The sequence below is a fragment of the Homalodisca vitripennis genome, chromosome 5, assembly GCF_021130785.1.
Source record: "Homalodisca vitripennis isolate AUS2020 chromosome 5, UT_GWSS_2.1, whole genome shotgun sequence".
NCBI classification, from domain to species: Eukaryota; Metazoa; Arthropoda; class Insecta; order Hemiptera; family Cicadellidae; genus Homalodisca; species Homalodisca vitripennis.
Window position 1 is genome coordinate 174,735,766 of NC_060211.1, and position 22,588 is coordinate 174,758,353.

Sequence of the window (22,588 nt, forward strand, 5' to 3'; positions counted from 1 at the left end):
AGAAGACGAAGAATCACACTAGAACTAAAAATGACCACCCGTGAGAATCTAAGAAGTAGATGAAACAGAAGACATACTCTGAAGTAGGCCAAGCCCAGCCAGAACTTCAGCTTAGTAGAACGTAATTGGACAAAGATCATAGTGGTTCAAGAAGAACGGATGCTTCAAAAACTAATATTCTCTTCCAGAACACGAAGAATCACCCTAGAACTAAATATTACCACCCGTGAGAATCTAAGAATTAGAGAAGGAAACAGAAGACATGCCCTGAAGTAGGCCAAGTCCAGCCAGAAGAACTTCGGCTTGGACAAAGGTCGGCGAGGTATCGACCAGTTTTGTTCCTGGAAGAGGCGTCCTTCTGGCAAGTTATTTGGAGAGATACTCGAGTTGGGAGCCGACAAACAGTACTAGCCGTCCTCCTAAATGGCTTCAACTGGAGGGGGTCTTTGTGAGAAGTGGATGATTTACAGCGACTGAAGGCTCGGCAGGCGGAGGCGTGTGGCCCAGCCGGCTCTGGCACTGGCACTAACGATATGCACGGAATGAATGGAGACCTCAAGGTCTCGGCTCCGGTCACATTGACCTCAGGCCTTGCCAAAACTAGTGTGGGAAGACGTGGTGACGACGCTGGGTGGGCCTGCCACAATTCTGCTCTCATTAATCGCACTTCTAGGGGACGGTCACTAACAAATGCGAACACCTAGGGGTCCTGATGGTGAGATTGCATCTAGTTCCTAGTAGGAGAATGGGACAATAGCAGACCCTCAGGCACCCCGGAGTTGGACATTTGCACCTAACCGTCAGAACCGATGTTCTTCCAGAGTGTGAAAATGAGGTGTCAGGTGCTTCAGGTACCAACCTTAAATTAGATATTGCCATCATTATGTGTTACAAAAATGGAACACTACGTTTCGAGAAATGAAATATACCCACTTCGTCAAGTGTCAAACACTTTAAACTAAAACGCGTGGCGAAGAACTTGCCAATCTCGTTAAATTTGACAACACGATGTGTTATTGTCTAAACATCGAGCACGACTGGTGCAACAACACCGTAAAATCCGAAGTGATGAGAATTAATCCAAACCGTATCACTGCACAGAACCAAGAGCACTACAAAACACGTGTCGCACGCACCAGTGAAGGTGGAATACTGGTGTACTGTCATAGAGGCTTTGACACCTGAGGTAGAGAGTAGATTTCAACACTCGAAACGTAGTGCTCAATTTTTGTAAAATTAACTATGGCAATATCCGAGACCCATTATCACCTATAGATAGATGATCTACATCCATTATGTTTTAATTTGTAAGGTTTAATGGCCATTTAATTTCTTGTAATCAATCAAGATCTCGATCATGATGTATAATCATAGAACAGTGCACTATAGAACACATAGGTTTCATCAAAGTTAAAAATAGGTTAAGGTTACAGTATAACATGGTGTACAGTGATGAAAACGAACCGCCTGGTACAATAATGTATGTAAGTTGAATTATTTTATTTTAATTAATATTTTTACTTAATGTGTTATTATATTTTCAGTCCATTTATACTTTGAACTTCAAATACTGGAGGGGGTAAACTCCAATAATTAGAACCAGGAAATGGTTTGTAGAGCAAATGAACTCTTCATTGAATGAGGCCTTCATTGATATTCCATTTTCTAATTCTGGAGGAAATGAACTGTAATCGTATGTGAAAAGGAAGTGTCAGAAGGGGAAACCAAACCACGAAAATGCCTCAAGACCAGATAACACATCAGCTGAGCTGCCTACGCGAGAGAGAGAGATTAGACTGCTACGCCGGCTGATCGAATACATGACTACGACTACACTGTTTGACGAGCAGCTTTTGAGTGCTACTCATCTAAATGTTTACAGAGCACTTCAAGTTAATGATCCAATTGCCAGTCAGCTACAGATGGTGTGTCTGATTTTAATATGAGACTCTGAGATCGAAAATCCATCCGAGTTTCTGGCCACACACCGAAGTTCATTGGAGAGAATCCAAGTGAAACATCCAGGTTTCAAATAAACTTATATAATGATATTTCATGCCAAAACTGTGGCACTGGGAAAAAAACGCTCGTGGGAATTCAAAATCAGAGCTTTACTGTGGTAGTGTCCAGAAAATAATTTCTATGTTTGTATTACAGTCAAAACCGTGTTATTTTTGACTCGTTCCTAATTCAAACAGATTCAACTAAACCTTATCAGTATTATTGCATTCTCGGAACCAAGAATTCTGATGTTTCAAGAATGGTATTCCGGGAAAGTATAAGATAAGAGATCGAAAATAATAGTTCCCCTTTTGTTGAGACGACCGTCTAATCAACTTTCAAATCCTTGTTACTATCTCATTCCTAGAGATAAAGCATTATATAATTCTTAAAAAAATATAACATATTTTTCTTAATGTTACAGCAATATTGGCTCCCTACTGAACTGAACCTGTAGAAGATGACGATCTTTATTTATTATTTTTTTTTTTTAAGAATAATACATATAGTTTTTAATATTTTTTGGACATTGGGAGGCATTATTTATCAGATAATAGCTGAATAATGTAAAAGAGTTGAAACAAATACGAGTATTCCAAACTGTTGTGTTTGTACATTTGTGATTGAATTGTACAACTTGAATAAAAAAGGAATCTTTATTTGAGTTACCGATATTCTACCGTTTTTTTTGTACCTCCCGCATGAAAAAGGTGTCGGATTAACAGTATTTCCGGATTAACGAGGTTCGGATTAACGGGAGGTTGAATCAATTGTCAAAAATACACTATGTAATATGTTGGATTAAGGCGAGTGCTTTCGTTTTAAACATACATGCATGTGGAAACTCAAAAACTGTATATTTAATTGTTATCAACTCTCAAAGAACTGATTAAAAAAAACAGGCGAAAGTAAAAAGTAGACTTACCCATAGATCTTGTAGTGTGATGCTGTTGTCTGTGTAGAAGACAAGCGTTTCTGCGCTCACGGGCCTGGGCTCTCGCAGTTTGGATGCGACTAGAAGACAAGCAGTTCCCAGAAGTTGAAGCTGGGACTTCTTGATGGGACAAATACTTAGGAACCTGTCCAGGTAGTTCATTGACAGAGGGAAGATGTCGTCTTGGCACTTTTGTTCTTCACAGACCTGTAACAAGAACTAAGGTTAGTCACCAAAGAAGAGTTAAGAATTTGGTGAAGAATCTACACCGATTGTACTGCAAATTCAGTTCACTGGTCGAAACAACACTTAAACCCCAGTCTCTTTAAGCAAAATATTTTACGATCCTAAATTTTAACGGTTCAAGGAATTTATTTTAATTACTCAAATGAGATTTTACCCATTCGTTATTTTAAAGTAAATATAAATTTGTTAAATGCACTCGTTATTTTTTAATTAAAAATATTAAGAAAATAACGTATTTTAATTAAAAGTTTAGTCATGGTTTAGCCATGTGTTCCGATTTTTCTTTTTGTAAAGTAAATTTTAAACCGATAAAGTAGTACTAGTGCTATTATTTTATTAATTTAATGGTCGAAAATATGTGTTATATAATAAGAAGCAGAAAAAGAAAACGCGAAAATGTATAAAAAACATCAACACCATGAGTTGTTTTTCCTTTGTTTAAAGTTATTAAGATGGATTATTAAGAAAATAATAGGGTCTTGGATATTTATTAGCTGTGGTTATATGATACAGAAATAGGACACTACGTTTCGAGAACTGCAATCTGTGCCCTTTTTCAGGTGTTAAAACTTGAGAAATAAGGTTAAGCATAAATATTAATAAGCGAACCAAGAACAATCAGCTATAAGTCAAATTTAAGAACTTAATAATCTGCAAATTATGCATTGGAAAACATCAATAACGATTAAAATGTCATATATTTCGTAAAATTGTATCCGATTATAATCCAATTTTACTTTCATTTCAATCACCTGAAATGAGCTTTACACACACATGTGACGGAATGCATTGAGCATAAACACGAAGGGCAGTTAATAATTTGTAAATTCTACAAGTGAATGTTACGCATATTTACTAATTCACGAAGATAGGTAATAAAGTAATCTTCCCTTAAATGAGCTAAATAATAATTTCCAGCAAATACTAATACAACAATGTTACGACTAGGAACTTAGGTACATGGATACCCATATGAAGGATTTGCTAGACAGTATCGCATATAATGTTGAAAGTAAAAGTGGCAAACAACGCATGGACACCACATTAAAAGGCACGTCTCAAGAATTATCTCGTAGTTCAATAAGAACACGTCCATAACGTGACGGCTTCCAGCTGCGCAGTGTGCACTACAGCATTGACAGTAATGTCGCGCTGCTGATGGATGCACGCATGCAGTGCCATATGACTTGCTAACTCCGGACTGGCGGTCACTTGACACACATCAATAACCGGTACCGACTGTCCTGTCCACTCGATCTCGTGGTGACCTGTTACTGCATCTCACTCTCACTCCTTGTCTCGCACGGCAACATCGCGACGGTCTCCTACTGCGCTGCATTGACAGTAATGTCGCGCTGCTGATGGATGCACGCATGCAGTGCCATATGACTTGCTAACTCCGGACTGGCGGTCACTTGACACACATCAATAACCGGTACCGACTGCCTTGTCCACTCGATCTCGTGGTGACCTGTTACTGCATCTCACTCTCACTCCTTGTCTCGCACGGCAACATCGCGACGGTCTCCTACTGCGCTGCATTGGCAGTAATGTCGCGCTGCTGATGGATGCATGCATGCAGTGCCATATGACTTGCTAACTCCGGGCTGGCGGTCACTTGACACACATCAATAACCGGTACCGACTGTCCTGTCCACTCGATCTCGTGGTGACCTGTTACTGCATCTCACTCTCACTCCTTGTCTCGCACGGCAACATCGCGACGGTCTCCTACTGCGCTGCATTGACAGTAATGTCGCGCTGCTGATGGATGCACGCATGCAGTGCCATATGACCTCACTAACTCCGGGCTAGATACGTTCTTGACAAAATTGCAAATAACCGGTACACGACTGTCCTGTCCTGATGGATGCATGCGTGCAGTGACCATATGCCTCACTGCATTCCTAGATACGTTCTTTCAAAATTGCTTGGATACACGATTTGCGCTGTTGATGGATGCATCGCGACGGCCATATGCCTCACTAGATTCCTAGCGTTCTGCATTGACAGTAATGTCGATTTGCGCTGCTGATGGATGCATGCGTGCAGTGCTATATGCCTCACTAGATTCCTAGATACGTTCTTTCAAAATTGCAAAGGTATTGGATACACGATTTGCGCTGCTGATGGATGCATGCGTGCAGTGCCATATGCCGCATTGGATTCCTAAGATACGTTCTTTCAAAATGGCAAAGGTATTGGATACACGATTTGCGCTGCTGATGGATGCATGCGTGCAGTGCCATATGCCGCATTGGATTCCTAAGATACGTTCTTTCAAAATGGCAAAGGTATTGGATACACGATTTGCGCTGCTGATGGATGCATGCGTGCAGTGCCATATGCCGCATTGGATTCCTAAGATACGTTCTTTCAAAATTACAAAGGTATTGGATACACGATTTGCGCTGCTGATGGATGCATGCGTGCAGTGCCATATGCCGCATTGGATTCCTAAGATACGTTCTTTCAAAATTACAAAGGTATTGGATACACGATTTTACCAAGAGCATCCTGGGGTGGCAATTCAGGGACTTCATCTCCGTTCTAAATCGTATACAAATTGTCAAATGTGGCAAGACCACCTGTACCGATTCATTTTCGAATGGCGAAGATCCCGGCGCTGGCTATATTTGATATACTCGCAATAGAAAATACCGGCAGCTACAGTGGCTACAAAGTACGAGCAATACGTAGCTGGATTGCTCGCAAAGGCGGAGCCCGTGCCTTGATGGCTTCGTAAAAGTCACATTGAAGTGGCTTTATTGATCACCAACCTTTTCCCGCCATCGTTGTGATTTGCTGTTCTTGCAGATCAGCTAGAGGTCATTGTTCCTGCGGATCGTAAACGTGGTAACACGTCGCTACCCGTGCTGTTTACAACTCCTACATTGTAGGCTAAGTATACGACTTGCCGGTGCTTCCTGTGTGTCGTACGTCGTAACTCCGGTGGGGTCATGGTCGTCGTCCGGGAGTTTACAGCGACAGTCAGCGGAATGTCCGTAACCTCTTGGAGGTAGATGGAATGTGCAAGTAATCTCCGCATCGTCAGGTCAGGTCAGACGATGGTCTGCCTCCAAGTACGGTGCGGACGTGTCGGTGCCATCGTAAGAGAAGAGTGCTGGGGGAGGGCAAGGGCAAGGACGGCCTAGAGCAGACGGCGGGGCCCTGGTGAGGGGCGGCGCCGGGGGTCCCCTGGGTTGTCATCGTTTACAATACGACAGTGTATAATATGTGTAAGCTCGTATACAGCCGCTACTATCTCTTATCCACATATTATGTTGTTGTAATATTGCGTTGAAAACGTTCCATTTCCGGAAGAAGACGAGCTGTAACACTTGAACTAAACTGCCTTCCAGTAATAATTTCCCAATTGAAACAATACTATTAATATTGTACTCTATTCAGCCTACTCCACACGTTTCAGATCCCAAAGCTATAATGACAACACTGTCAAATTTATAAGTTACGTGTGACGAAAAGAAAAAAACAGGCTAACTTGGCTCATTATCTGACTTGTTATCATCTATTTGCTAAACATGTAAAAATATTAATACAGTTATAATTTACAAAGAAAGCACTGCTCAACATTTAATTCTAGAATGTACATTTTTCATCCGTAGGATAAGCTTATTCGATAATGGTTTGTTAGATTTCTATATTTTACGTCTGTTCTTTCTAAAAAAAGTCTTAAACCTAGTAATACTGAACAAAATTATTTCTGATTCGCTATTTCACGAAAAAATCACGTGCTATTCACTACTATTGAATTCTAGAATATACATTTTTGATTCGTAAAAAAAGTAACTATTATTCGATAATTTTACATAGATTGATAGCTATATTTGACAACTGTTATTTATTTAAAAAATCACGATATAATCTATAATTACTTAACAAAATTATTCCTGATTCGCTATTTCGTGAAGATATCAAGTGCTATTCACTACTCTACATTGAATTCTAGAATATACATTTTTGATTCGTAAAAAATGAACTTTTATTCGGTAATGTTAAATATATTTAACGTATGTTATTTCTTTAAAAAATCACGATTAAATGTACCAATACTTAACACAATTATTTCTGATTCAACATTTCACGAAAATATCAGGTGCATTAAATTCTAGAATATACATTTGATCAGTAAAAATGAGTTATTATTCGATAATGGTTTGTTAGATTGATAGATATATTTGACGTCTGATCTTTCTAAAAATCACGTTTAAATCTATTAATACTTAACACATTTTTTTTCACCATTTTACGAAAATATCACTGCTCTACATTAAATTCTAGAATATACCTTTTTATCCGTGCAAAAGAAGCTATATTTGAAAACGATTGGTTAGTTTGAAATTTTGATTTACCGTCCGTTCTTTCCACGAAATCACGTTTAAATCTATCAATCTTTAACGATATAATCTCTGATTCACCATTTCACTAAAATACCGTGAAATCTGACAAAGATTTCATATAATTATGTCACCGTTAATAAATCTGCAACAAGATACAGTTGCCACGTAAGCGATTCGCCTCCCAGAAACGAACTTTGTAATAAGCAATCACCGCTTATCTATATAAAATTTTAGCGTTCAGTCACCCAGAAATGTGCATTGATGTGTTTCAATTAGAAAAACGATTACCAAGCAAAACCGCAAAGGTCAAAAATGCATAGCTATTAATATGAAAGTGCCGCGACGACTGTGGCGCTTTACGTAAGGCACTCTTGGGATTATTAAATATCTCATTACATTGAGAAGTTAAGGCGTCTTCAATATCTCTTCGTCTGAAATCTAAACAATACTTAATGAACGTAAAATTAAATGTTAAAAGTACAGAAAAACATAACAAACACATAAGCAATGCGGCTTTGTTTTACAGTTCAAACAAAGTATTGATACGTTTTACTAAAAAAATCTTGAAGATCGGTGTGCTTTAAAAACACAAGTCGGTTTAACATAAACCCTTCTCAGAAAACACGTCTTAGTTACTTTTCGGAGAAAACGATAACGGGAAAACAACACCATTCTCCTGAAGTTATCCAACCGCCTAGTGTTTATAACAAATAAATAAATTCATAACCTGTGTTTTTTAAGAACGAAATTTTTAAGATAATCCTATAAGGCTCTAAAAGTAGACGATCATATTAATTTTACACTCTTTTCACGCTTAGGTCCGATATATCGGACGAGAATATTTATAATTCGAATAAATAATTCGAACAGTAGTCGTGGTACTATGTATGTTTTTTTTTAACAAACGCACTGTCTTAGTCTTTAATGGCGTATGTATTGTTGATACGATAAGTGTAATATCTCTTACACGTATTGCACCCTAGAAAACAAAAAATTAAAAATTTGAAATAATTTGATAGGATCTCATATTCATTTTTGTTTGTGCTCAAGCAAATCAATTTCATGATACTGAATAGTTTTCAACGATCAAAGGGGAATTTTTACATATAAAATAAGATTAAAATATCTTATGTTGTTTTGTTGGAAAACTAATTGAATTTCTTGTAATTCTTTGTTTGGAGTTTGTTTTTGACGATGGGAGGAATATGAAAGAAACGGGATTTTCCTGACTTTGCCATCGTTCACTAGTGATACAAAAAATCGGTAACACTATGTTTCGAGATCTGCAATAGTAATTTCAGATATATAGTAATTTGTAATAATAGTTTTTAATAATAGTAATTTAGTAAAACAACGGCCCACCTTTTATACGTTTGTTATAATTTTCTGTGCTTTAACATATGCTTAAATGTCCGCAAAATCCTGTTACTTGTTGACTAATGTTTTTTAATTGTATTGTTTTCCAGAAAACTACTTGCCTTGTAGTAATTTATGTGAAATTTTGCACCTCCGACGATATACGAGTGAAATCGAAGTGAATATGGATAATCGATAATAAATGAATGTTTAGGTTGCATTTTTATGTACAAGTTCCTTATTCATTTCAAAACTGAATATAATTGGATTGATTGGATTTGGCGGCACCGGGGGGTTCCCGGCACGAGTCTCCTATATCCTGGGCCCGGTGTTTGCCCGTGGGCGCCGAGCTACAGCTGGCACGCCTGATAAGATACCATGAGGCCAACAAATAATCGATTGTTGGCCCTCAGATAGACTGGCAACAGTTTGAATGAACTGATAGAAAGGAACAATCTCTAGTAGAGGATGTGGTACTGATAGAGTCATGTAAGGGCGGGGTGGGTACAGTTATCCGAGACTCCCCGTGATCTACCCTGGAGCAACCGGAAGCCGATAACGACAACGACAACGACGGTGATCGATGGCTGCTGGACTTTAAACGGCTGGAAGACTACAAACTATACACGGAGCAACGAGGTACATCAGCCGAGATCACGCGGACTTGGCAATGAAGGAGAAATGTACTTAGCGAGAAACCAGGGGCGTAACTATAGGGGGCGATAAGGGGGGCAGACTTTTCTCCAAAGTTCTAATATTAGCAAATGTTCAGGTTTTTACTTTGAAATAGGCAAATCTAGTTTATTTATAAATTTATCAGATTTTTAACCCCCCAAGATTAGTTAGATTCGTCCCCCCAAATTCAAAACTAGTTACGCCCCTGCGAGAAGTCGCACACGCAACGAAAGCAACCAAGAGGGAATAGATCTTATTGGAACTCCCACGATCTCCTAATAAGAATAAATCTTATTGGAACTACCATGATCTCCTAATAAGAATAGATCTTATTGGAACTGCCATGATCTCCTAATAAGAATAGATCTTATTGGAACTGCCATGATCTCCTAATAAGAATAGATCTTATTGGAACTACCATGATCTCCTAATAAGAATAGATCTTATTGGAACTGCCATGATCTCCTATTAAGAATAGATTTAACTGGAACTCGCATGAACTCCTAATACTCCAACAGCCTTCCTTACTTTGGTGGGGTATACAGACACCTACTACCTTCTCATGTGTGTGTTTTCTTTACGCTACGTCCCGCAATCTAATGATATACGTATAACATAAAACTGCATGATGGTCCTAAAATCCTATTTAGAATTTTAACTTACAACGTCAACTTTAACAATGACAAAATTAAAGTTTATCCATGCGTATTATTAAAAAAGAAGAATTTAGTACAATTCGAGCTGCTGATATAGTATGAACTAAGTAGAAATTATGACTATAAATAGATTCTTGATTGCTTTCAAAAACCGATTCCAATTGAAATGAAAATACGATGATAATTGGTGCAAATATTTAAGAAATGTATGTGGAAGAACTACATATACATCTTTTTAAAACAATTCGTTTACAATTTCTGCATGTTTGTTACTACAAGCTTTTGAAATTTGTAAGGGTTTTGAGTCGCTTAAAGAGCGGAAGGATCTTTACCTTCGGACAAATTTTAATTTTCAATTCGGTCGCGAGATATTATAATCGTTCTTGATTTTGTAATGTCAATGTGATATCTCCCTGATTTTGAAGTGACGGAAAAGTAGGCCAAATCAAAATCTTATAACTGGAACATACATCGAGTGACGCGTAAATCTAAAGCTCTTGCTGGGATAAAACAAATGCCATCAACCACGTGAATTTTAAGTAACATTATCTTAAAAAGTTTGTGATATTATTTTCCGAATAAAAACCAAACACAGACAAATAAACAAGAAAAAGATTACTTGAGGAAAACGAGAATGTAAATGATACCCTACCGAAAATAAATGATTAAACACATCAAGAATGATTGTTTCTAACCACCTTACTTAAATTGGCATCAGTTTTAATCCTCGACTTCAAATTCTATACAAAATGTAAATTACTGCAATTTTTAATAAAGTAGGCACTAAAAGGGGCTTTTATCTTGTACCAACAAAATTTATCTTCTAAAAATTTAATTTAATAAATCGTTTTTAATTGCTCTCCATAATTAAGATTTTCTTAGAATTATAAAACAAAAATCGATAGGTTATCTGGAATTCGCTAATTGATGTCGTTGGTTTTTTTGCCCGTCACGAATTTATCTCAAAACTCGTCGTAAAATTGGCGATAAATTGCAAAAGGACATAAAATATGCAATATTTTCAATTAAAGTTCACTGTAAATGAAATATATACAAACATTTCAACACAAAAGCTCCCTCCCTATAAGCGCTCTTAAATTAAACCCGACATTTTGTATGCGACAAAAAAGTGTTACAGATTAATTTTACGAAATATCTACTGAAGTAATAATAATAATAATTTTGAATGTAAACCCCATTTAAAACTATTTAAAATTTATGTTTCTTACTTAATAAACCATATTTCTTATATTATGCACCTAAAAATAAGAAACGTTGAGAAAAACAAAATTACGCAAATATAGCCCAACATTTTGTAATAAACTCAAAACCACCATGCCTTAATTCGTATCTAAATAAAAAAAAAAAAACAATTAAAATTATAAATATTACGTTTTAGAATCGTGTAAACAGTTCTTACGCCACGTAGTTCTTATTAGGTAGTGGAGCATACCACCTAGTAGTTTTGTAAATCACACAAGATTTCTGTATTTAAAGCGTTCGTTTTTATTTCTGTAAGAAGAATTTTCGAAATGATCTATTGCATGACACTTTCAAAATGTAATTTAATTTAAACGAATCCGTTGTCTCTAAAACTAATTATGTTCCAATAAAGGATCAATGTGTGCGAATTGGTAATCCACGTATTAATAACACTAATTGAACATTTCAAAGTAAAAGACAATTTTATCAAACCGTTGGAGAATAGCTTGACGTTGAAGTCACTTGAGGATTTAACCGGAAATCGTATTCATTTATGTTAATTATACCAGGAAGCCTTACTAAACACCATAAAGGTCTCTGTCTGTTAATCACCTTACTTCAATGTAAAATCGTGATAAGTTTTCCTCCTATTAGCTTCGTAACCTTTTCTATCTTCAATCAAAAGGTAGAGGATGATATAATAATTTTGTCGCCACACAAAATACATTTATTTACCGCTAACTTACAGCGAAACTTGCTTTAAACTGTTTATATTACAAAATGAATCGTTTTTTGGTTGCCCAAATATTTGTTGCCGCTTTTAATTTAAAGTAACAATTACTTTTCTTAAATTTATCGAACGTGCATTTCCTAATATTTTATTTCCTTGACAAACCTTTTAAATTCATATTGTTTTCGTATTTTTTTATTTCAGACCAATTTGTTCTAATCTTAAAGTTTCACAAAATTGTGAACACATCCTTAGTTATCCATTTTTAATAAACCCAAAGCGTCTCTGTATGTTCTTTAATACTTAAATGTTGAAATTATTCTTACAGCTACTTTGTGTAATTTTATGTAATTTATTCACACGAACGCAAATCCCGCATATACTGATTTTGCGGTAATTGTGGCATCATTGGGCCGTAATATGTAAAAAAAGAAGATCACAAATGGACCGTTTAAAACATTTTTTATGTAACAGGGTGGCAGATTTTAAGCACAGATATTTATAATAAAATCGATGGATATTGTCAATGTAACTGTTCCATAAGCGACTTTACATCCAAAACCAGCTTACTGTTTTGACGTTTTGAGTGTTTTTATGTGTTTACTTAATTAAGATTTTAGTAAATGAAATTGGATTGGAGTAATAACTGTTTATATTCAGATGTAACATATTCTTCGGCTTGATAGATTCTAGCATTCTTCGTCTAGTAGCCGAGATCCAATAAGCAGATAATCAGATTATTCTCGAAATCCACAGAGGAATTGCTTCTAATCGAAAATAGATTGTCAGCCGCACTTGTTGTGGGTGGTCAAAATGGAACGGTTTAAAAGGGTTAACAAGCGAAAAAAATAATTTTGTTATCATATAAAAGTTTTTCTAGTTTACATATTTAAAACTAATTGTAAGAAATGTAAATAAATGTTATATCGGCGTAAAATAACCATATACAGACGTTAAAGTGGCAACTTACGTTCTCTTTGTCTAACTGTCTGACGGCAAGCTATCGGTTTTGTGTGTCATTCCAGGAAAAATATGATTAAGAAAATAATTATGGTTTATATTTTTAACCCTTTCGATACCTCCCTTTCCGACCTCCACCAATCTATGCGGGGAAACTTCTATACCGATTTCCAAGCCAAACCAATTTTGTGAGCTTATAAAAGATAAATCGATTTTCAGCTCCCAGACTGATGCACTTAGTACCAAATTTCTAAAACGTAGTCAACAGTTTTATGGTAATAATAAAGTATTTAATTTACCATTAAATTAGTTATGTTCCCATTTAATAAAAACTACAACACTGTGAGAAAAATTTAAATGAAATAAATATCAAGTTCTAATTATTAAAATGTACGCGATTAATCTTTTAAAATTTCACACAGACTTTCAGAAATACACTGACACTAATTATTTATGTAAATAATTTATTCTTTTAAATAGATGTAAATCAAATTTATTTATCTTTCACAGTTTGTCATCCAACATAAATCCAAAGAGAACTATAGAAAGCACACTTCTGCAATGTGAGAACATCGGTGACTTTAATAGCGTGGTTATTAGTAGAAAGGTAGAAACAACTGGATCTTTAATGAACATAACTATACGTAACAGGAGATTTTATATAACAGTTAACGAGCATTTATAGAAAGTAATATTTTTTTGTCATAAAAAGTTTAAAATTATAGAATAAAGCATGTTTATAAATGTAAAAATGTCGTTAAAATAACGAATTATTCTTGTTCATAAAGGTTTGAGGTTAGCGTCATCTAAAAAGGTCATAAAATTACATTTTTAACTCAAGATTTACGCGCCTATTCAGTAAATAGGAGATTAATAAACCAAAAATATATTTCTGTAATTTTTAATCCGCCTCTTTCTTCAATTTCGTAGAAATTTCAATATCTTAAATAAAATATTGAAATATAGAATGAAAAATATTGAATAAAATAATGAAACCAAATACTTAGGTTGCGATTTAATAAAAAATATATACTAAAAAGCCTTGCAACTGCTACGAAAATATTAATGAACGCGTAATAATTTAGAAAATAATTTTTTCATGAAAATCATTTTTTTTTAGATTTTCGAGATATTTAAAAAAGATCTGGTGCGTGGACTGGTTCGAATATAGACGAACAATTTTTAATTCAATAAATTCAATTTCGTCCTTAATCGTGTTAATCCAACGACACGCCTTTTTTAGTTAACGATTCAGTAAATAAGATAAAACTGCTGTAGAATTGGAATTTAGGAATAAACCAGTTTCTTTAAACGTACTCAATTGTTTAATCACTGATATTTATTCTAAACTTGTGAGTTACTAAGAAGAGAACTTTTATACAACACGTTTAAGACAAAACTTGTACTTAACCTCAAATGATTCTAAAATGGCGGCAAAGAGATAATGTGTAACCTAACCTCAAAATGCCGATCTAATGTTCACGCCTCATTGGTTAATAGACAGTAAAATACGTCTTTGTTTCTTTGTTAAATTGTTTCAGCAATTTAATACGTTTTTAATTGTTGTTAATATAAAGAAGCGTTTGAAAATATAATGCGATGTTTTTGGTGAGAATGTATTCATTGATCGATTTTAGGAGCGTGACTTTGTTCACAACTCAAATTAATCGATGTAATGCGATGCTTTTAGTGAGAATGTATTTATTAATCGATTTTAGGAGCGTGACTTTGTTCACAACTCAAATTAATCGATGTAATGCGATGCTTTTAGTGAGAATGTATTTATTAATCGATTTTAGGAGCGTGACTTTGTTCACAACTCAAATTAATCGATGTAATGCGATGCTTTTAGTGAGAATGTATTTATTAATCGATTTTAGGAGCGTGACTTTGCTCACAACTCAAATTAATCGATGTAATGCGATGCTTTTAGTGAGAATGTATTTATTAATCGATTTTAGGAGCGTGACTTTGTTTACAACTCAAATTAATCGATGTGATGCGATGCATTTGGCGAGAATGTATTTTTATTCGTTAAATAAATCACGGCTTTTACTGATAATATAAACTTAGAAGTTATAATTTGTCTACTTTATTCGAGATATCATATATGAGTATTATATACTTTCAAACTGTCGTCGACAACATAATTCTTTTAAATCGCGAGATTTCCTAAGAAACTGCGTTGTCATTCATTTACCATTCAACTCAGTGTAGTTTTTTTTTAAAATTATGAAGTAAGAGAAGAAACCGTGTAAATAGTTTAGCTTATCTGAAGAGAAAACACCAGAAACAAAGTAAAAAACATCTACGTCATTTCTACTTTTCCAGGGCCGAATCTGAACATTTTGTTGAGAGCTTTGCTACCCGGAAAACTCCAAAGTGGAAGCGAAAAGTTCTCGCCATTTGGAAAAATCTTATCAGCTCCACTTGTACATAAACGCGGGCTGATAACAAGTGAACGCTGATTGGTCGGAGCCGATCACGTGATTCCACCGACCAATGATCGGCCGTTGTTACAGTTTATATTGGCGATTACATACCCCAGCGCCTCGCCTTGGTGTGACCGTTGCCTCCTTCGGCCGCTGGAGATAAACAGCTTATCTGACCTTTGTTCCCCACCCTCCCTTCCTCGCCCTTTGCCCTTACAAAGCCCTCGTAACAATAATCCTCCGCACGAGACGGAAAGGTAAACAATTTCTTTCAACCCTTCACTGCTGTTTGCAGTTCGGCCTAATACTCCAATACAAACTCCAAGGACTGTTTGGTTAATTTATCTACAATATGCAAAGAGTAATAATCAATCTAGCTCTAGTTTTTCTTAAACGCGCTATTACCAGAATATGACTATTTTTTACATACATAAATAACTATACACAAGATACTATAAGGAATGACATTTTTCTAGGTAAATACGCTTATAAAACTTTCGTTCACCGTGGCATTCAATAAAATCTAATTTTACTGTACATTTGCGTAAAATATAAACTAGGTTAAATAGAACTTAAAGAATTAAGTATGAAATTAAACATAAAAAACTGTTTGCAAAAGTATGCAACTAAACATAAAAAGACTATTTCGTTCATGCTCGGTTTTCCGACTCAGGATATTATTCTCTCTGCAGTACAGCAAAATATGACAGCAAGATGTTTTAATTGGCCTTGAATGTTGCAGAATAATGTCATTCCTGCAGAAATATTGCAAAGTCAACACTTTCTTATTTACAATCCTCGCTTATATATCGCTATAAGATGGGATGTTCAAAAATAAGACTATATTATTTAACTAAATGAAGGAAATAAGGGTATATTTTGTTCTATTTCTTCAAAACTGATTTGTCAATGGTGCTGTCAAAATTCTTTTGATTGTACTGGAAGGGTATATTCACAACTGTTGTATGCTTGTGGATCACCAAATTTACATGTTTATTTTAAAATTTAACTGTAAGAGTTTGTGGTAGGTTGTAGGCTGGGTGTTGTGAACTATCGACCAATAAGTTTAGTGCACTCACTACTCTAGACTAGTCTATGGATATTTGCGACGAACCTCCATCATCCAGTCAGCCACGATGCGTCGCATATCCGGGGAGAGTTCACTCTGGACACGCTCGAAGTACGAAATGTTGGCCGCGAACCTGTCCTCTTCGTTCAGCAGGTTCCTGAGTACCCGGTCATCGTCCAGGATCGCCGGATCGCCGTATGCGCGACGTTCACACTCGCTTTCGCAACATAGTAAATCCATATTTAGAAATAAATAAGGTTGGGTGCGCACTCCTGTGTCAAAGTACCGTCACACTGTCTGAGTACCGCGTCACTCTGGGTCGGAAGGAACTTTACGTTTGGTGTTTTGGTTACGGGAGACGACTCTACACGGAGCCCGACACTGACCTGGAGGCTCCCCAGGCAAGAATGGTAAAAATTAAACACTGGTGGATTCCTTCGACTGGCCGCCCCCCTCCACCTGATATTTTCCCATAGACTCCCCCTCCACGAGCCGTCGAGAATGAAAGACATTGCAGGCGCGCTTCGCATATCGGCCGCCAGCAGCGCTGCCGTCGCCGCTCTCGATCTCGTTTTGTTGGCTCTCCGTAAGCGAGCCTGGCGGAACAAAGAAGGCCGAGACGCGCTCTCAAGAGGGCCTCTACGTTCGGCTACGCTCCGACACGCCAAGTCCGATGGGCGTAGTTCCACACTTGTCGTCTGAGAAAATTTCATTTTCCATTCTTACACTGCTTATTGAAGTCACAATTTCCAACGGTACAATTTGAGTTACGGATTTTCACAACCCTTTTGTCTATACAAAACAAAAGCCTAATAGGAGCCTTTTTGTCCGGCTCCTATGAGCCGGTGTTTTCTTTATTTTATAAACAAGATAAAACCCCCGTAGTAATTAATGTTACTAAGGTAAAATTACATTACTCCTTAGTGAAGCAACTTTACCCCAATAAACCTCTAAACGCCTTCACGCAATTTTTTTGTTAATTCCTAGAAATATGGGTCTAATTTTAAAGCATGACAAATATGCATCCAGGCGATTTTTTTAGTTTTTTCCCCATACAGGTTTAAAACATAATTTTGAACCAAATAAGGGTCCATAAAGTTTTAAATTAATTTAGAATAATCAATAAAAACAACAAAGTTAAGAGGTTATTAAGGTTACAAAGTTTTCAAATGTTTTTCGTATTAAATTATTTCAATTTATATTGTTTGAATTCCAAAATACATGTAAAATAAATTGAACTTTTATTTGCAGTCAGTTTTATTTATTTTTTAACTTAAAGAAACACTAAATCTACATTATTTTATTTGGCCTTATTTAGAACCCCTGGCCTTAATAAGGCCAATTTGCAACAAAAGTTTAAAAAATCACTAAAAATCAGTTTAACAACATATTAGTAAAATTGAAGGGTTTATTGATTGACAATAAGATAGCTATCATTTTAAGCTATTTTTATATTTTTCAATCAAAATCCTCCTTTTAAAAACATTGGTAAATGTTAATGTGGCCTTATTTGGGTAATCTACATTATATCAAAATATCATATTAACATCTTTAAAATGACCTTCTGTAATTCTGTAATAAAAAATAAGGCCGAAAAAGGATTTAACAATTAAAATTAACATTTTTACTACCCAGGCCCCCAGCAAAGATAACAATTTGGTCAAATTTTTCTTTTTTTTCCGTACGTATTCTGTGATAGGGGTTTCACAATAAAAAGAAGCTAAACAAAGTTTATCTTGGTATTATTAGTCGCAGATAATGTTCAAAAGGTGCTGAAGTAGTGATCCAATCATTCATTTGATCCAAATGAGCCTATCAAGAATGTAGCAATAATCCAAAATTTACTGTTTCGATTCCTAATAAATCCGTTTCAATTTCTGAGAATTTTGTGCATTGCACATTTTAAAGTTAACTGACTGTACGTATTACTTTGAATTTCAAGTAATGTCGAAGCAGACATAATTCATGAATCAATTGCAATGATTTTAAGTTTTGCCTTTAGAAATCTGTATTACTATAAAGCAATATTTATTATCCTGTCATATAAAATGTATAAATTATCTTGACCAACCGCACCCAAAAATAAAAGGCTAGGCTGTGTACTTTCATATTTAACAAATCTTCTAAATATTGACCATCCAATAAGCTTTTGTGTGCGTTAAAACTTTGCATTCTCTTGAGAACTTATTTAATAATTTATTTCAGAAAGACTTACAAAAATGTAGTACTCAAGAAGATCTGAGTACTTAGGATTTAAATTATAAATTTCGGTTCTTGACATTTTGAAAAAAGTTGGAATCAATTTAGAATTGTTTTCCAAATAAATGTTACAAATTTGGACGATGAAAACTTCATGGAAAATTATCAAACTAATTAAAATTTAGAGATTTATCTGATTTGTATCCATTTTACAATATAAGACAATACCTTATTCTAAAGGCGATCAAATTAGATAATTTTCTGAATTAGGATTCATAAAATGTGTGTTTTATTAGAAATTATTTTAATAAAGAATACAATTATGGCAGTTGTTAATTAATCAAATATTTCCTCAATTTAAGAAAATCATGTAATGTATATGCAAATCTTAAACTTAATTTCAACTAGGATACTTGCAAAATTTTAGAGACGTCAGTTACAAAAAGTCCAAGTAGTCAAATTCAGGTAAAACCTTCTTCGCAAGAGGGACCATGGTATTACTGCACCACATATTTGGTGTGTACTTCGTTTCAATGATGGTGATTCACTTGATCATTCCGTTAAAGAACATTTTGGTTTTGATAAATAAATTTTTTATCCAAACTAAAAATATTTTGTTTGGCAGAAGACATGTTGCTTTTTTTTATATAATCCGTATTGACAAAGTTAAATTGAATCCGTATTGACAAAGTTAAATTGAACGGCAGAATAGTTGGTCGGTTTATTGCAAGACCGGCCAGGGCAAGGACAAGGTTTGGCTTGGCACAAAGTCAAGAGGACCTCTTCGTCCTTGAGGTACACCAATTTCATCTTCACTACATCCTCGTCAGTCACATGTTTCCTGCAGAAGTGTGCAATGTTTATAGTGTTTTTGCCACCATAGTAACCGTAGGTTTATTGCCCCGACCGGCAAGGGTTTGGCTTGGCACAAAGTCAAGAGGACCTCTTCGTCCTTTAGGTACACCAATTTCATCTTCACTACATCCTCGTCAGTCACATGTTTCCTGCAGGAGTGTACAATGTTTATAGTGTTTTTGCCACCAAAGTAACCGTAGGTTTATTGCCCCGACCGGCAAGGGTTTGGCTTGGCACAAAGTCAAGAGGATTTCTTCGTCCTTGAGGTACACCAATTTCATCTTCACTACATCCTCCTCAGTCACATGATTCCTGCAGGAATGTACAATGTTTATAGTGATTTTGCCACCAAAGTAACCGTAGGTTTATTGCCCCGACCGACAAGGGCGAGGACAAGGTTTGGCTTGGCACAAAGTCAAGAGGACCTCTTCGTCCTTGAGGTACACCAATTTCATCTTCACTACATCCTCCTCAGTCACATGATTCCTGCAGGAAGTGTACAATGTTTATAGTGATTTTGCCACCACCAAAGTAACCGTAGGTTTATTGCCCCGACAAGGGCGAGGACAAGGGTTTGGCTTGGCACAAAGTCAAGAGGACCTCTTCGTCCTTGAGGTACACCAATTTCATCTTCACTACATCCTCGCCAGCCACATGTTTCCTGCAGAAGTGTACAATGTTTATAGTGTTTTTGCCACCAAAGTAACCGTAGGTTTATTGCCCCGACCGGCAAAGGGTTTGGCTTGGCACAAAGTCAAGAGGACCTCTTCGTCCTTGAGGTACACCAATTTCATCTTCACTACATCCTCCTCAGTCACATGATTTCCTACAGGAAGTGTACAATGTTTATAGTGTTTTTGCCACCAAAGTAACCGTAGGTTTATTGCCCCGACCGGACAAGGGCGAGGACAAGGTTTGGCTTGGCACAAAGTCAAGAGGACCTCTTCGTCCTTGAGGTACACCGATTTCATCTTGACTACATCCTCCTCAGTCACATGATTCCTGCAGGAATGTACAATGTTTATAGTGATTTTGCCACCAAAGTAACCGTAGGTTATTGCCCCGACCGGCAAGGGCGAGGACAAGGTTTGGCTTGGCACAAAGTCAAGAGGACCTCTTCGTCCTTGAGGTACACCAATTTCATCTTTCACTATATCCTCGTCAGTCACATGTTTCCTGTAGCAGTGTTCAATATGTATAGTGTTTTTGCCACCAAAGTAACCGCTATGTTATTACACTGCAATCTAATGGTTCTCCTACACGGTCGCGACCAAGTCTAGATGTAAAAGCGGACCTCGGTGTATAATCAAACACGTTTTTACAACTAATCGGAGAAAAGATTGCCCCTCGTTATAAAAATATCCGAATAAAGGTCGGCATTTGAACTTTCCAGACACAAATAAAATTCCTTACGGCGTTCCTATCTTTGGGTAAAATTTGCAGCTTTTAATAAAATAAATAGCAGACTTTACAAAATAAACTCAAGCTTCTGTTAAAGCAATGCAGTCGATTTTGAGTTTTAAAATTATTTTAACGTTTAAATTTCATAGCTCTTTAAGACAACTTCTATGATACAGAAGAATTAGATAACGTGTTTTGATCACCCCGTGTTTGTAAAATGTTTTTTAACTAAATTAAAATTGATTTCAAATAAAAAGTGTCAGTCACTAACTGAACCTATAACTAATCTACATGCTACAAAAACGTGGAGTGAACAACAATTTTAGTTTTAATATTTTTAGGTAAGTTAGCTTATTGAGTTATAAATTTAACAAACATATTTTCTAAACCCAAAATCCAGATACGAAGGTCCACATGTTTGGTTGGGATGTTTTTTTATATATAAAGTGGAACGAATATTTTCTATTACTCCGCCAGGAAATAAGTGTGGTAGAAAATTTATGTGATTTTCAACTCGGTGAAGATTAAAAATTTGAATTGATCAGAGTATATAGATGGCCTTCAGGGAGTGATTTTAATTTTTTTGTATAGTTTATGAGAAAACAATAGTTTTGAAATTAAATATTTCTTAAAAATTACATGCTTTTTAATATAATTTTTATTATTATAAATGGCATTCCTCCAGTATTTCATGTCTCGCTGTACAAAGTCATATACTTACCTTCAATATTTATGTTTGAACCTTCTCGAAAAATGATAAAACATTTATTTCAGTTAAGTTAGTTACGTATTTGTATAGTTTTATGTATGTATGAATTTGAATTTCTCGACATAAATTTCTGAATGTATGTGTGCTAGTGGGATTTGTAAGTGACATTGTGTATGTATTTAAATTGTAATTTAATTTAAAAAAGTTTTTATAATTAGTAGCACTTTTTAGTTGTTTGTTTCATTATATCTTAAAAGTGTAAATGTGTTCTTGAGATTATTTTTTTTATCTAGGAAATGTCATGAAACTATTTTTTAAAACTATTTTTATGTAACTAGGTACCAATATTAGCCAATAAGTGTTTATGTAACAAATCTCCAAATTTAGGCTTTGTTTGCCTTGGATATTCAATGTTTTTTTGCATAATTATTTTTCGAAATAGTATAAATAGAAAACGTTTTGATATGTTTGCTCTTGTAAGGATTCCATTTTATGTCGTAAGGTCTGGTCTAGCGTTACACGTTTTCTCTTACAACAAAAAAGTACTAATTTGTGAGAAATAAATTTATTTATTTATACTATTTATTATTTAAATGTATAAAATTATCGCTCTCCTATTGTGTTCCCCTGCATATATTATATAAATTATTACTTATTATTTACAATAATTTCATACAGTTGTGCTCAGTGGTCCAGGACATTCACTGATAGAATCGGTTTTGTGAATGTAAATAAATCGACTAGTCTCTTTTAAATAATAAAACCGAAGAAATTTTAGGTGTGTGTCCAATTAATTTAGCA

General features: G+C 35.5%; 1 protein-coding gene across 1 annotated transcript in view; it reads right to left on the reverse strand.

Annotated features, from left to right (window-relative positions):
* Positions 1 to 17,044, reverse strand: part of LOC124363211 (G1/S-specific cyclin-D2-like) — a 30,052-nt gene extending 13,008 nt beyond the window's left edge. Inside the window, exons 1-2 of the mRNA XM_046818372.1 lie at positions 16,669 to 17,044; positions 2,927 to 3,142 (exon numbers count right to left, since the gene is read on the reverse strand). Of these exons, the coding sequence (XP_046674328.1) occupies positions 2,927 to 3,142; positions 16,669 to 16,863 (411 nt within the window). The 5' untranslated portion in view covers positions 16,864 to 17,044. The remainder of the gene's footprint in view (positions 1 to 2,926; positions 3,143 to 16,668) is intronic.
* Between the last annotated feature and the right edge of the window lie 5,544 nt (positions 17,045 to 22,588).